The following is a 14017-nucleotide window of genomic DNA, read 5'->3' as shown; positions in this document are numbered from 1 at the left end:
CAGTTTTGGCTATATAGTATTGAGATCTGTTATAAGATTAAGTCGCCTGTATTGTGACAAGAGTTCGTATTCCACTGAAACTGATCTCGCCACTTCACCCTTCTACTTCTTTCTATAGATTCAGCCTTCATTAATAGTATAAACGTGTCAATGGTCTATAGGCTACAGGCAGTAATGCATACTTTCATTCGTTTTTATTATGGGAGAAAGGGTGATGCGGACCATAAAAGCTGCTTTGTTTTTAATATGAAACAGCACGAGATAAGACTACCTTTCCTGAAAAGGGGCTTCAAACCAGTAAATACACACAAAAAGCGAACAAAAAAACTTGTTTCTGTTCCTAGTTGTGTTGACACAATATAGGATAACCTATGCGTGAAGCTATAGTAGCAGACAGATGGCAAAACTCTTTGTAACTAAAGCCGCCATAACACTTAAATAAATATCCCCTATCTACTCTTAGGTCTTAATTTATAGCGCTGATTTAGAATGAGTCCCAACTGTTATTACATGGGGAAAGCTGTTTTTCTTTTTATAGCTTCATTTGTTTGCACACTTATTACTATACATGTCTCTTTTTTTTTTTAATATATATAGAAAAGTATCTACGATACCATGTTTGCTTTCAATAAAAGTACTTATTTATCAATAATAGTTCAATTTAGTTTACTATCTTTTATTGACCGTATGTACTTTTAAGCTTTGCGTACTTTATGAGTGCGTTTATACGTTTTATAATAAAAAAAAAAGAATTTTATATTTAGAAGTGTTTGTTTCTGTGAAGAAAGCGATTGTAACCGATAACATCTTAAATTTAGAAACAGTTGAAGATGTATCTAAGAAAAACTTGAATCACGAGAAAACTGGAAATTGAGTAAAGTTCTTGGAGTGACGGTATACACCTTTTGTACACCTTGCCAGCCTGCAGTGCATGCTCAGTATCATTGATTCTATCGTATTATTTCCAATTTCCACAACCCGAAAAGCAATTAGAAGTAGGTCAGCGTAAAAGAAACTATTTTCGGCTGTGGCATCAGTTAACGATTAGTCTCATATCTATTGGCTGAGTCAATAACCAAGGGCAATGATAGCCTTCACCACGCCATCAGCTTATCGTTTTCATCTCCCTTTTATTAACCAAATACGGATCAAATATTGGACTAGCTACCGTCTTGTATAAATACTACATTATATTGGCTGAATTCCCATCACATGGCATCACTGCAACAAAGAGGAAACAAAGTAGATCATCTTTCTTTGCCTTGTCACCGAAACAAGTAAGTATGCGCTTCGAGACATCGTCGAAATGGATACATTCAATTAAGTAGGGTCTACACCTTCAGTAGGGTAAAAAAGGGACCTCTACTCATCCAGTAAAGACCGTTTCTTCGTATAAGACTGCTAGTTATTACATCTACTGGGCATCATGAGTATGATGGGTATTTGCCAGCCTATTCAGACCCCCTGATTTGACGCAAAGCGGCAGCAATTGGCACACACTAGTTTGAACTATCTTAGCATGAACTATCTGGCGCAAATCAGAAATGTCGGCCTTGGCTTCTGTACTCGAAGCACTCGTGGTAATGAGTCCCTTGAAGAATAACGTTTACACGAACCCAGAACAAAGGTGCGGCACTGTGTCATTATTTTTTTCAGCGAAAAAAAAAGACAGTGTTATTAATATTATACGAATAAGTAAGAAAATGGAAATTTTAATTTTTTTTCGAAGGGGACTATCCGCAGATAGGTATAATAAAACAATTTTTAAAGTTAAAATAGCTGACGCCAGTTTAACGAAAATAATTACGCAGCTTCATTGATCTCCATAGTCAATTAAATGATGCATGTAATATTCAACTATGCTAGCTTTTTCCTATTTTATGTTAATTATAAAAATCTAATCGAAGCTGGGTTTACGAGGGCTCGTTCGGCATAATCCTGACGACGATGCAGCCTGTTTAGAGATAGCTGCTTAATATTTGAGGCCTAATTATGGGTGGGCCTCCCTTCCCTCTTATTCTTTTATATCTCCTTTCATATATTTTCTTGCAGACAGATAAATCAAATGTCCTATTGGTAGTCCTAATTTGCCAAGCCTCCTAAAAGCGTGTGAAACCTATGTCCTTAAAATCCTGTACCTTTCAGTTGGAGCTAATGCAAATGACAGGCCGTTCGATCCAAGACGAAAGATTACTTAAAAGCCCAGCGAGCTTGTATCATCCGTCACCTGCCGTTTAGCGCTCTAACGGATCTGGTTCAAAAATGTTTATTGTCAAAAAAGGCAAACCTTGATAATGGGTTGCTCATCTTCTGATACTTAAACGGCCAAAAATATGCTCGCCGATTGTAAAGGGAAACTTGTTTGGATAAAATACGTTAAAAGACAGCATAATTCACTGTGTCACATGCGTATTGTTGTAGCAGAACTGGAAGCGAACGTTTCTTTAAATTTCATATCAAATGAAAGAGATAACTCTAACTTCTCCTGCTTACTGAGTCTACATAAAAAACTTGCGAAAAAAAGTAACGGTTTGCCTCCGTGGCGTAACATTTGCGACGAATGGTATCTTCTTCAAGTATCAGCGTAAGCGTAAGCGTAATTTTGTTGACAGATATGACTATGATGATATATGCTACGACCGTAACTGTTGTACAAGGCACCCGATCCTAACAAATGTTTCTCTCTTTCCTGAAATAGAAGTACCTACGGGTGTAGTTTTGGGATATACGATATCTATGTAATCCGAAAATCACCGATTCCTGAAATGTATCATCCAGTACTGTTCGTCACCTTCTTACACAGTATCGCTTTCAAGATTTCTTAAATTTAACTTGGACGTGAATTTAAATAGAATTGGATTAGAAGATCTTTGCAGAGAAATTCTAGATAGTGACATAATATAGCTAGGCTGGCCGTCTTGTTAATACTGGCACGCAACCCGCCTATTCCCAAGAAAACAAATAGGACTTTGCGAAGCAGGAGGAGGCGCAGCTGTAGCACCGAGTTTTGTCTGCCGCGCTGTTATGCCTGTCGGCAGCACCTGTGCCGGATTGAGAGGTTCATGTAACCGTAAGTCGATAATAGCCACAATTCGCACTAACCCTCAGCGTCGGTGCCTAACTAGACGGGATCGAGAACGACCTTGTTTCATAACTCACTCCATAACGGCAGTGCCAAAGAACTTGCCATTAAACTGGCCTCTACACCTATGGGCCTAAGCATTTAAGCTGCTAGGGCAAAGCTTGTCCTGCCAAAAATCAACACAGTACATATCCACCAGTTGGCCTTTCTCGAAGACTTATTTGTTTCGGGACGCTAATTGCTCGAAGCTGCGGATTGTCGAATTTGAGAGGAAAGTATGAAATGCACCGGAGGGAAATCCTACCACTTACCTTTTCCTCATAAAGTGAATGACGGTGATACCTGATGACAATTAATGTGAGTTCTGCGTGAATCGAATGCGGTGCGCTACATGAGATAGATTTCGCTAGAGTTGAAATTGCTGGATAAGATGTTTCTGTTAACGTAACCTATGGCGCGTATACTACTACTTTTAATGGGTGAGCTCTATTTTATACTACATTGATCTTTGAACAAAACTGTATTTTAAAAGAAGAGCTAACAACAGTTACGTATTTCACTTTTCATCAAGGGTCGACTGCTCTGATGGCTGCGCGGGTGGGGCGCCGACTCGTTTGGGGCTCGAATCCTGGACTGTGTAGGTTCGGCCAAGTAGGTTTACTAATAAAAAGCATTGTAAGGCCGCGGCTCTTCCTTAGCCTGGTATTGATAGCATCACGTTGCTTACATTTCATGCGCATATTAGAAATTGATTTCTAGCACACTGTGGGATGCTAGTGTCGAGAAAACCTAGTCTTTACATTTTGTTCTGTTTTTTTTTTTAGATTTTCTTTAACCCCACGTATCAGCCCCCTAAACGTATGTTCGCAAGCTACGAATGAGCGTGGATTCATGGACTATTATACCTAATACATGTAAATGTATAGTGACTAATCGCATAGAGAAGCTGCCATTGAGATGCTTTTCGAGACAGCGGCTAACAAGTGTCATAAGGAGACCATTTACCCTATATTCACTTTACTACTATACGATACATACCCAAGGGGTCAATGCAAAGCTGTCGTTCAAACGAACAAGTCGATATATGTATGTTCATTTAATGTGGGCTATTAGTAAAAATACATGTTTATTTTATGGGACTTCATCTTCAGGAAGACAATAGCCATGGGTTGCTAAATAGCGTATAACAACATGCATAATATAACTGGTAAGTATATAAGCCGCCACGGCTAACGGGTTCCGGTAAGCTGTAGCTCGGAGTGATATAAGGCGTACGGCATACGTGGTCCGATTTGCCAGACGTGCTAGTTTTGGCGCTAATGTAGTGCAGTAACATTAACGATAATATTTTCTGCCATTCCTTAACTATTCATAGTATTGGAAATATTACTTGTAAGTCTTACGAAGTGAAAGCAATAAAATAAGCCTACAAAAGGGCAAAATTATCACTATGTTAACTTAGCGGTATATGAGTAGAGCTACGATTTCTTACAAGCCGAAAAGCATCAATGACTAGCCAAATATATTCTATGCCTCGAATTTTTCGCCTGGAACCGCCTTTAGGCATCATCTCAGAAGCTTGATATATTGTCACTGCTTTCGTCACCCATATAGCCCATTGTTGCAAGTTGTATACAGACAAATACAATTTGGGCGACTAAGGAAGTGCCGGAAAAAGCGGACCAGTGCCCCAAGAGGCCGTAGTTTCCCGGTTCGATGGATGCCCGAGTAATGCGTCATCTCAGACCCTTCGAGATTTGAACAAAGGATTGAGGTTGAACGTGTAGCTTCTTGGAATCAGGAGAAGTCAAATGCCCTGAAAGATACAGAGTTGTACATATATTTCTCTGACACGTTGACACGCGTCATTTTTACTGCCGGAGCCGGCTTGACGGAGTGACCGAGCTCGGCCATGTAAGGGACTCGCTGATCGCAGTGCTGACGAAGCAAATCTGTGCCGATCCTTATGCTCATGTATGTCTCTTTTGTTTGAGTGTGAATCATAGGAAAACGATTTCTCTAGTTTACGTCATTCCAGTACGAGGTTTGGTTCTCAGTTAGTGTCAATTATGTATCGGGACGCGACGGCATCGGCGATTGCGATTGACCTCGCCAAGATTACTTCATTAGCAGTGACTGATACCTTGTTGAACATTGTTAACATATACATTTGATCCCCTAGTGTGACAAATGCGGCTATTCCTATTCCAAGGGCCATTTGATATAGTAGATGAGTCAAAGCAAGGGTAGAATTTAGTAGAATCAATGTCTTAATGTTCCCGATCTGTTCTATCTACAGTGAACAAATACGCGCGCCTAATGTTAACTGCAAGCGTATATAAGTTCGGCTATCTTCTTAATTTTTCAAGTTGCTAATTGATTTACACATGTATTGCAAACAAGTCCCATTCACAAGCACTTTAAGTTGTGCTTTCAACTGCAATTTAAAACTTAAAACCGCAATTTCGGCTGTATTGTCAGCAATTTTGGCACTGTGTTAAATTGCTACAAATAACTTTTAGCCCGAAGCGGTCGAAAAATCTCTACTGAGATAGAAAAACGGTCGTTGAATAAATTAGTGGTAAAGATCATAAAGATTTTCCTATAAAAACGTAAGAATAGTGAATATTGACAACTATAGTCTTGTAACTCCCTGAAAAGCCTCTATAGCTAACACAACACCCAATCAAAAATATATATTTTGATTGTTATTGTCTGTTCGATAAAATAAATATATAGAAACACTTATGTGCTCAGGACAGAAATAAGACAAACGTTTCGAATCAAAACTGAGGAACGTTTGATGTACTATCATATGTGTCTAATATGTTATAATTGCGCTAAAACGCGAAAGAGGCGGATTGTCACTTTTGCGGGAAATCATCCACGTCTTAGGTTTAATAACAATTTTTTTAAATTTAAATTTAATAACAATGGAGTCTGTGCACAGCCTGTAAAAAAACTACACAGGCTACTTAAATCATTTTGTAGTACAATAAGCATATATAAAAAATGTATAAATTTGCGTCGTAATATTCGACAGGCGAATGGCGTGTATCATATAGACAGTCAATTTAAATAAAAATGTCGCGCCAATATTGTAGACCCTTCACGAGTCATTAGAATTTTAACCGTATCAGAAGCAGTTCGAATGTAGGACAAAGTCGCGTTACATAAGGACAAGCCCAAAGACGGAACGCTTTTTTTGAATACCTTTTTGATACAGAATCCGTTCCGTCAGTGAAGCTAAGCTACGTTCAGACACCAGCAGTTTTTTGAGCCACTGCAAAAATCATTGACGGCCAAATACAGATCGTGATCTGAAGTGCGTAAGTGATAACTGAATAATGTACAATATGTGGAAGTCAACTAACTGTAATATAATTGACAAAACACTGTTGTTTGGATGTTTGTGGGGGAAAAAAAGCTTGTAGCACGCATCTGAAGGTGTTAAATAGCAAAAAACAGAACGTACCAATGGCGCACGCAAACACCTCTTGTAAATCACCGTACCACAGTATTATGAAACATATTTGTATATACGTATTCGAGTAACTGACGGCTCTCGAAAAACAGCCGGACCCTTAAATCGACTCGATAGTTCGCACAATTGTAGAAGAGAGCTTCGAATATCTCAGAATCGGCAGCTAAATAAGGTTCCAAATCAAGGTAATTTTTATATAGTTATCGTGTAGTGATTTTGACTTCATCGATGTACTTCTCAGCGCGTACAGGCTTTTTACTAGCGCGATGAAAAACAGTGAAGCGAAGACGTTCTATCAGTCTAATTTTCTACACGTTGGAAAGTTCCAACGCATTTGCTTACACAATACGTACACCTATCTGTGTTTCATTGCGCTTTTCGTCCTGCAATTTCCTCACTATGCGGTTGCTCCGAGGGGGAAAGGAACATATATTCTAAGGATGTTCTACAGTGACAATTCCGATGTCGTCAGGACGGCATCAGGCAAAAACGCAATAGTTTATCTGGCTGACTATAGGGCCGGCAGAGCGAGTGGGGGCGTATAGATGATATGGCGTTGGAACGTATAACTTGTGGTTGAACAAGTGCAAAAAAATTATGTTCACCTTTCCTCCGGATGACTCCGAACGTGCGGGGTAGGAAAATGCTTGCGAGGAATCGGGCGCGCCTGTCTCTGCTTCTAAGGCCGCTAAAGTGGACCTGTGTGGTTTTCGTATGTCTGTGAGGGTGTCTTCATACTACGTGACGCATTTAGTAGTACTGACGCTGTTCTACGGAAGAATTTTTAAGCCACTTACAGGGAGTTTATCTCGTCCCATTTGTCCACCGCAGTCGCAGCAATCTCTGGATTAACTGGTATTAGTCAATTGCGTCAAGTAAGTAGATTCGAAAGATATCCAAATACAGGCTGCGCTTGTATGATACGTATATATTTCTCGTTTGAAGTACGGTACAGCCTACGAGTGGCCTGGTGCAATTACACTGGAAACTTGCACTGAAGGCGTATTATAGGAGTATATGCTTTTGTCTCTATTGAAACAAGCATCCGCACGTAATGAGGATGAAAGGAGTGTATTTTTTAGCACGCGCCAATCCAATTTTATTTATACAAGAGCAACGTAGTACTCCAGATATTATCGTATGCGCTTTAGATCATTCATGCGTGCTTGTTTGAGCCCGGTCGGTACTTGGGGAAGCTAGTTGGAAAACTAGAGGTAGTACCAAGCAGCACGAAACGACTGTGAGTGAGACTGATATGTCAAGTTTTTTTTCCTAATTTGAAAAACGCCACACGGAGCCGAGGCTTTTCAGGGTGCATAGACCCGTCAGCGCCTTGCATAAGCTGTATAACAGGTAAGCATAGGAAGTAAAAACCTAGAAGAAGGCAGGCAGGGAAATATCGGCATAATCTGCCTTGAAGGAGGAAGAGAACCGCGTGAGCCTCAGCAATATGCAAAAGAAAGCAGTCCTCCCATTGCCTGTGCACCGCATTCGAGAAAAAAGAAAACGAGGGTCAGTGACTACCTCCGAAACCCCTGATCTAGCCCAATTCACCGTCAAACTAGACCAACACTAGTAATGACATAGCGTGTCTCTGCGCTTTGTACCGATTTTTGATAGCGAAACATCTTTGAGGGGTAATGCAGTTCTTTAAGCCTGAGATAATCTGAGGGGCTTGCGTAGCGCTTAGTACTTCTTTCCATACCTGATGCGTAGTCATTAACTCAAACAATGCTTGGCGACTGGCTTTTTGGTCAACGGCCCAAGCAATACAGGGAAGCAGAGATGAGCGGTAACAGAAATTTTATCTAAGCATATAAGCTTATATGTCGTGCGAGCAAAAAAACCCAGAGCTGGGTCACAACTGAAGACCATAATCTCACACTTGATAGACTCACTATTACGTCGAGTATGAATTTCTTGTTGTATCTGTTTACAAAACGGACAATAGCAAAGAGTTTCAATCGCGTTTGATAGATACAATATGTATGAAATTGTTTTTATTTAATTCACAGAGGTCTGAGTGAATTAACAATGAATATATTTTTTTGTAGTATATCCTCTAGCTTATACAGTAGTGCACATATCCTCATGGTTGACTTTTTTTTCTAGACATATTTATGTAAAAAAAAAAACATTAACACACTTGTCTGTGTAGAACTATTGCCTGCTGAAGTTCAAATTGAACTTAGGAAAACCCTCATAAATTCTGCTATAAACGATTTTTGTTTCTAGGAGCCTTGCCCCTTTACATTGATGTTGAAGAGCAAATCCACTCACCGTCCTGAGCACATGACTGACTTTCAATCTGCGCGCTTTGCTGTGATATAGTGACATCCAAAGCAAAGTGAGTAGCCTAGGCCTTCTGAGTGTTCCTTTTTCCGCGAAATCGATAGCTCGTTCAAAATAAGGTATTGTAGCATACGTGTCCTGGGCTGGCCATTTCTGCCGTGAACACTTTCAGACTTCAGTACACAATAGCGAATATCGTTACGTATTTCCAAATTGCATTAATGGTGAGAGACTTAAAGTCAAATTTGAAATATAGAAAATGTTTTGTTTAGTATTCATCGGATACCGAGGAAAGCATGAACCGGTACGTGCTGATATGAGACATACCGTAACAAGTGCATGCTTAGCTAACAGCCGCATTATGGCAGGCCTGTACCGTGCACTCTATTATTGCGATTTACATATATTAATTATATTATATTATGGATATTATATATTGTGTTAGGTTGAAGTAATTTCAAATCTTTTCTAGTCTTTCTTAGTCATAGTATCATAAAGATGCTATCAGTTTATATGGCACCCGTGTCTACGCAAAAATTCTGAGCATATATAAATAATGGATCGAGCTAATAATTTTCATGTGAATTTTAACTTGAAAGTTACATGTGAAAGCTAGCAAATCTACGATCTCTGACACTCGTTTGTTTGCCGTTCGCCATGGCGCTCGTCGTAATAGTGATAGCAAAGATGAATCTTCATCTGAGGTCGCAATCCTGTTTAGAGTAACAGTGCGGTATAACTTAGGACGATTTGTTATTATTTTGTCTAGCTACTACAACCTAGCAACCAACAGCTCAGCTAAAAATTTATTTGTCGTTAGACCTAATTTACACTGCTGTTGGGCAACAATGAAGAACAGGAAGACTGCCGACGTATGTCATTTCTCTATGGTTTACTATTGGGGGCGCGTTGAGTTGAAATACGGCGCTCTTGAAAGCTTTCAATACATAAAGCAAGCTATTATAAGGACGAACTACTTTTGATCCTGAGGACAAAAAGCCACGTCACTCATTCAGCTACTTAAAGTCAATTTAGAATCGAGTGCGAAGGCTCGCAAACATAGGCAAAAGTAATAGAAGGATGATATCGACAGCAGTCATCGGGCGTCGAGGTTAATCTACTAGCAAAGAACACTGAAATTTTGGAAAGGACTCGGCCGAGGCAACTTGTTGACAAAAGAAAGAGAGAGAGAAACGCAAGGCAAGCGAATGAATCGCGACATCGGAGCGAAAAAAGTTAAAATGGTGAGACGAAAGAAGTGCAAAAAGCCAGAAGCACTTCAGGAGAAGAGATTTGACTTTACGAGAAAACGATCAGTGGCAGCAACGGAAACGAAAATCAGGACTTCCATGCGAGGAGAAGTTCTTTACGTTTATGAACGTATATAGAGCGATATAGAAAGGGACACCGAAGAAGGCTGAGGAAACGAATCGATAAGAGGCAAATCGTGGGGGGGGCGGGCTTTTTAGAAACCTGCCAATGCTGTACGAACTGAATTTCTAGGCAAACGTTGCAGAATCTGCCACAGAAAGCTCCACAACAGCTTCATTAGCACAATCCTCACTCAAGCAAAAGGCTCTTACTTAAAACCTAACTGAGCTGGACAGGACCATGAGAGTGTTAACCATGCGGAAGGCGACGTGCTCCATGAAAAAGTTAAACGATTTCGAATAGAAAGCTGCTTTAAAGCGCAGGGTACTTAATGGACGTGATCGATCGTTACGCGGTTCGATAGGGAATAATAATCATATTGATGATGTTAGGAGGCGGGGCGTGGACAGGAACTGCGAAGAAAGCGACAACAACGACGAGGAACATGCTTAAATACACCATAAGAAAGTTAACCCGCAATGTCGACGACTTAGGCAGGCCGTGACAATGTGTGCAATGCTAGTAAGCTAAAGGAAAAGGGGGATAGATGGCAAGCGAAGGGGGATGCGCGCCAAAACGTGCGAGAGTATGGCGGGAGGGTGAAGGTTGAAATCATATGTACAATAAGACCGAACATAGGGGACCAGGAATACCAAAAGGGCACATGGATACAGCGAGAAACGCAGGGTTTCTCGGATGACGAAGAACGATGGCTTGACACATAGCGTGCGGAAGTAATCATGCAAGCAGAACAGTGAGTGAGTATTCGTCGTTGTCTAAGCCACCGACTTCGTATGACTGTAGACTAAAGTGTATTGCGGCTCATCAGTGACACAAACGGCGCTGATCTGCCAACGTAGCGAAATAGCGTTCGGAAATTACTGACCGACCTGCTCTTGCTGGTGTTGCTAGAAACGTTTCTCCAGCGTCTTCTCTTTCTCCGGGCGCAAGGCTCATAGGTCCCCATCAAATGTTCGTTCTTCCTATTTTTCCTCTTAGGACCTCCCGCCAATGCTCTTCCAATTTGACTAAGTAATCAACGTCACGCCATTTGGAGACAGCGCTAGCAAGCGGACAAGAAAGGGGTTTACAACAAGCGAACCGCAGCTGGTGCTCCTGCAGCTGCTGCTCTTGCTTTTCCTATTAGGGCCAGCACGCTTCACGTATAAGTAGATACTACTTAAACGACTGTATTACAAGAGGAAGAAATTTGAAAAGCAAAAGCAAACAAAGAAGCATGTACGAAAAGAATATGTAGGCATGGGTTCACGTCTCGCCCAACATGTTTCCCTGGATGGGTCACAGAAATTACTGAATATGGTAAGTATAGTAGTAGTTTGAAATAATAGAGTTTCGTTGAACATGATCGTGCTTTTGAACTTCAGTGAAGGCTCAGAATCGAAAAGCGTGCGTCGCCAAGCTAGATTTATAAGAATAATTTAGAAACACAGAATCACCGAGAACAACTCGCAAGATTAAACCTTTAGATCCTTCGCTACTGAGTATGAGCACCTTTATAACATATAAATGCCAATTAACAAAATATATGAAAATATGTGAATCTGTAAAGGCTGTTATTCCGGCCCAACTTCAACATCCTGGTGTTTGATCAAACTAATCGATACAAATCATTTAGTGTTACTTAACACATGTGTCGGCATTATGGAATCCCCCGCCTTAATAGGCCAGGCTATGATTTACACCTGCGTACTAACACGAAGGTACGTTAAGGTCAGCGCCTAGTAGAGATGTGATACGCATATGAAAATTTCCATTTTGAGGCAACCCGGTCCAAAAATCAGAAGTCGAAAATAATCGTATCTTAATGCCTTCCTGAATGCGCTTTTTGGAAACTCTGTTTTCCGTTACATAATACAAGACGACACTTCCTGCTGCCTGTGCTCCCTTATAATATTATAAGACCATGAATAGTAAAACTAAAGTGAAATATACTGGTACATTTTTCGGTAAAAATGAACGAACAACCTCATTTCTATGTAACGAAATTGTGACGATCACCGTATGATAATGGTGGTAGAGCAAGATTCTTATTTTCGTAGCGTCCGACATCAGGAAAAATATCCAAGTGGCACATCCGTGTTTTGCGTCAGGTATATAAGTGTTTAAAGTGGATATATTATGCCCCGATTATACTACTAGTAACAGGTCAAAAAGATCTCAAGGGTAAAACGCCAGTCGTTTTTGATCCTAATTACTAAGACTCATTACTTAACTCATACCCGGCTATAGGTGGACATTAAGAGCCTTATTCGTGTGATTTTAAATAGCGCAATACTCTCTTTATAATCGTGCCGTTCAACTGTCGCTACGATATCGTCTGCTTCTCCTCTGACTATGTATAAATACCGTAAGCCTCAAAGAGCACGATACCTGTATCATACGTCCTTAGACTACTTAAGGCAGCTACTTTTGTCGGCGTAGAGGTGAGCCGTCCGCTACTACGTCGTGAAAAATTGCCAATTCCCCGCTATTTTAGAGTGGTTTCTGCGTCGTAACACAGTAAATTGTTGATGATGATTCCGATGATCGATCACAATATGTAGACGCGTTTGCTGTATTGCAGAATACACAATCATATAGCAGTTACATGCGATCGGACGTCGGAAATATATTATTGTACAATGTCATAACTATAATAAGTTTGAGTCGGTCCTTTACCATAAGCTTTTCCTATCTCGTTTGAGCTAGTCTGCTTAATGACGGGCTTAGCAGTTGGTCAACAAGTAGAGCCTCCGCTTTCAGCAGGGCTTAGCCAGTGAATAAGAACATAATAACACTTATGCAGTCAATTTTGGTGAAGGGCCTTTATTTCTGCCCAGAGCTGTCGAGTAGATGTTGAACAGTTGTGAGTTAACCGGAGCACTGATGTAAGCATCCTCGCTGGCCGACACCGCCCCCTGATAAACACCTGATCATCGCTGAAGAAGGCGAAGTCGAACCTCTGCCCAAATGTCCTTGATAGGTTACTGAAGCTATCCCCGAATTATTCTCAACAATAGAGGACCAAAACATGACTCGCAATCACGGACAGCCAAACGGTAACATCGAGCTAATAGCAGCTAATACGTTTGGCCTTACAAGGCGTAATCGCTTGCAGGCGAGCTGGTAGTATTGCGATAACCTTGCAATTAGAGAAGCTTAAAGCAGGGATGTCGTTGGTGAAAACAAGAGACAAACGGATGGAATATGTCGTAAAAGACGTATTTTTTCTCTTTCCTACTGTCGAATGGCCTGGCATTGTCTTTTCAACACTTTTTCTGAGAAGGTATCTTTTCGCATTTGCCCATCGTAATTAGAGGACGTTCTTTGCTATGCAAATGTTAGTGGCCTTCTTAGGGGTTTCTGCATAGCTATGCTTTCCAGTTAATTCTCTCAATTGATCGTCTATCTATATATACAGTAATACCGAGCTAGAGTTTGCATTAAATCTGATAATGACTCTTTTGAGCTGGTCCTGATCCTACTTTATGTATTTTCCTTTAAATATTTGTATTAATCATATTGGTTACTAGTGCGAAAAATGTCAGTTTATTAAAATCGCGCTATTTTAGCGATGCTACAGTCAGTGACTCTCGTTTGTTCTTTTAATACGTATATTCACTGTATTCTTTCGTATTTAAGACCGCTAACTTGGATACAATCACTTGAACTTTCAACAACTGAGCCGCGGTCAGCTATAAAAATCGGAAAACCGGAGTGGTTAATGAGTCGGAGCTGTGGAGACAGCTCGCCATATAAATCTTGTATATATACATATATACACATAT

The 14017-nt window shown here is 40.4% G+C and overlaps 1 protein-coding gene across 8 annotated transcripts in view; it reads left to right on the top strand.

The window, feature by feature from the left end:
• Positions 1 to 14017, top strand: part of LOC111251886 (gamma-aminobutyric acid receptor alpha-like) — a 53399-nt gene that overhangs the window by 8515 nt on the left and 30867 nt on the right. The window contains exons 1-2 of one of the 8 annotated variants that reach the window (XM_086990562.1): positions 3195 to 3439; positions 3654 to 3719. The exons of 3 other annotated variants lie outside the window; for them this stretch is intronic. In XM_086990562.1, coding sequence (XP_086846688.1) covers positions 3438 to 3439; positions 3654 to 3719 — 68 coding nt within the window. In that variant the 5' untranslated portion in view covers positions 3195 to 3437. Of the gene's footprint in view, positions 1 to 3194; positions 3562 to 3653; positions 3720 to 7515; positions 7920 to 8801; positions 8914 to 14017 lie in introns of those variants that run through there. 4 more of the 8 variants (XM_086990564.1, XM_086990567.1, XM_086990565.1 and 1 more) reach the window with 4 other exon arrangements.

The sequence above is a fragment of the Varroa destructor genome, unplaced genomic scaffold, assembly GCF_002443255.2.
Source record: "Varroa destructor unplaced genomic scaffold, Vdes_3.0 BEIS01000005.1, whole genome shotgun sequence".
In the NCBI taxonomy this organism is placed as follows: Eukaryota; Metazoa; Arthropoda; class Arachnida; order Mesostigmata; family Varroidae; genus Varroa; species Varroa destructor.
This window is presented reverse-complemented; position numbering and strand designations above follow the sequence as displayed.